The following is a 2,686-nucleotide window of genomic DNA, read 5'->3' as shown; positions in this document are numbered from 1 at the left end:
CTCAAAGAGACTCTCTAGCCCTCTCCCCTTGAGTTTATTCAAGTGACAGTGAATGGTACATACCTCCATGGGGGGGGTATTTATAGCCTAGAGGTTCATGACAAAAGACCATGGCTACCCTTCGGGGGAGAGAAAAGTGGGGACAAAATGATAAAAGTAGCTTCTTGATCCATAACTTTTGTGTACATCAAGTGGGAGAAGTGGGGCTTGGTCCATGGTCCACCATGGACTAAGGGCCCCCTCCTTGCATCTTTCTTACCCCCTATTCAAGCTCAATTTTCCCTTTGACCATGGTATGAGAGGCTTGACTTGTTGACTTGTCTTCCCTTGCCACGTAGGATTGACCACGCCATGTTGGCGCTTTAACTTGTGCTGAGAAAAGTCGACCTAGTCGTCGCCACGTAGGATTTACGGCCGGCCCAAATAAGAGTTTTATTTTACTACAACAGTATTAAAGACAATGTACTGAGAATGTTAGGGCATCTCTATAGGGGGACGCATTTGGTAGGGACACGTCCATTTCTCTCCAAACGGACAAAAGAACGCCCCAATGCAACGACTCATTTCGGCAGCTGTCAACTTTTCTGTCCGGCACGATCCAAATTTGGTCCAGGTTTGGGTTTGGACGGACATCGTCTTTGCACCGCTTGTTTTCTCTTTGCTATTTGTCCTCTGTTGGACCAAATAGATAACCGCGTTGGGGGCAGCAGCGACACAGACCGGACAAAGTCCTCTGATATGTCCAGGTCGCAACCCAAACGGACCAAAACAGACAATTTTTGCTTTCGTTTTAGGTGGCTCAGTTGGAGTTGCCCTTATATACTTTGATATTATAATGCATTAAGAAAATTAAGAGAAAAATGTACATTTAAGTGCAGGATACTATAGTACGTAATCATTGATCGTTCGGTGTCTTTCACTTTTTTTTTGTTATTATTAGTCATTTGACCTTCGGTTGTGACGATCATGTGCGGAGATCTCTATTGAGTGCACGTGACTCAGTCTTCTGTTGCCTGTAAGTGCAAAAATGGCCGGTCTCGCTTGAACAAATAAAAACACACTACGTCGCAAATGTTCAGGCAATTAATTGCACGTAACACTCTCCATTATCAATGGAACACACTCAATAATCATAGTACTAGCATACACAACCAGATCATGATGCCGGTGCAAGTGCAATACACGCGCTGAGAGCCTGCCTGAGGCGCTGAACATCATATGGAATGGCAGAGTGCAGTACGATGCCAATCACGAGACACGCACATCGCCGCTGCTAGAAGTATTTGCCTGACGACCACGGCTAATATCCATGTACCTGAGCAACCTGGAGCAAATCCTTCTGATCCGGCGGCCCCTCGGCCTCCGGCCCATCTCCGGCTGAGGTGATGCCGACGATGAGGCCGCAGCAGTGTCTGTTGTGGCGGAGGGGGGCGGCATCGCCGGGATGCTGCTGCGGCAGACTGGGCAGGAGTTGCGCAGCGACAGCCACTTCACGATGCAGCCGGAGTGGTACACGTGGCCGCAGGGAAGCTGCCGCGCGGCCTCGGCCGGTTGCGGCAGCAGCAGGATGAGGCGATCCGTGCAGATGGGGCAGACCAGCGCGGCGTCGGACACGGCGACGGTGGGCAGGGCGGCGACGGACTCCGGCGGCGCGGGCGCTTGGGACATGGCGGAGTCGTGGTCGGTGGAATTGGAAACAGGCGGGGGCCGCCGCGGTGGAGGCGGGGGCGGGGGCGGGCTCTCCTCGTCGGAGGGGATCAGCGAGGTGACGTCATCCCACGAATGGCGGAGCGTCGTGGGCGGCGGCGGCAGCAGCAGCCAAGGCGGAGGCGGAGGAGGACGCAGGCCGATCTGCTGAGACGTCGACGTGGCGGACGAGCGCGAGGTCAAAGGAGACGTCGACCCACGCGGAGGCGCGCCGTGGTGGAGTGGCGGCGGTGGGGGCAACAGAGCCAGAGGGGGGGACCAGGGAGAGGAGTACGCCGAAGCCGACGCTCTGCGGGAGGACGAGCCGGCGGAAGGCGGTGGGGACAGCCATGGGGGCGGTGGAGGCGGCAGCCGCAGCAGCCACGCTGGGAGCGGCGCTTGGTTGGGCGCAGCGGGGCAGTCGTCGAGGTAGCCCTCCCCGCAGCGCGGGCAGAGGGTAAAGTGGAAGATGGAGGATGGGGCAGGCCCCGGGACAGTCGCCCCGCAGGCATGGCAGAAGAAGTTCACGATCTCGGCGGAGGAGGTGGACATGGGTGTGCGGGGATTGCGGTGCGGCGCCGATGCTCCGGAAGGCTCGCTCCTAGTACTACTGGCTTGGGCACTTTTCCGTTTTTGTTTAGGACAACGCTCCTTTTCTTTTCTTTTATTTTTATTTTATTTTTATCCCTTCCTCGTCAGTCCTATGGATGACTTTCCACTCAACATTGCATGAATGTTTCTAATGGTTTAGTTAAGTTACCTTGCTGATGTGCTGTCAAAAAAAGGAAACAAAAATGTTGCCTTGCTGATGTGGCTATGCGCGTATTCTTTCTTTCTTGTTTTTGACGAAAGCTATGCGCGTATTCTCACATGCTGTCCATTTCAAGCTGAGAGCAGATCTGACAAATTTCTACTAAAACATTTGTTTACACCAACAGGATGGGGAACACCCCAATTCTAACTTCTCGTTGAAACGGTGGCAAGATCACCAGCGCGTAAA

The 2,686-nt window shown here is 53.9% G+C and overlaps 1 protein-coding gene across 1 annotated transcript; it reads right to left on the bottom strand.

Annotated features, from left to right (window-relative positions):
- Nucleotides 1-1,065: 1,065 nt before the first annotated feature.
- On the bottom strand, nucleotides 1,066-2,467 carry LOC106866628 (formin-like protein 14). Its single transcript, XM_014902197.2, has one exon. The coding sequence runs from the start codon at nucleotides 2,236-2,238 to the stop codon at nucleotides 1,249-1,251; it is 990 nt and encodes a 329-aa protein (XP_014757683.1). The 5' UTR covers nucleotides 2,239-2,467; the 3' UTR covers nucleotides 1,066-1,248.
- Nucleotides 2,468-2,686: the final 219 nt, after the last annotated feature.

Source organism: Brachypodium distachyon, chromosome 4, assembly GCF_000005505.3.
Source record: "Brachypodium distachyon strain Bd21 chromosome 4, Brachypodium_distachyon_v3.0, whole genome shotgun sequence".
In the NCBI taxonomy this organism is placed as follows: Eukaryota; Viridiplantae; Streptophyta; class Magnoliopsida; order Poales; family Poaceae; genus Brachypodium; species Brachypodium distachyon.
This window is presented reverse-complemented; position numbering and strand designations above follow the sequence as displayed.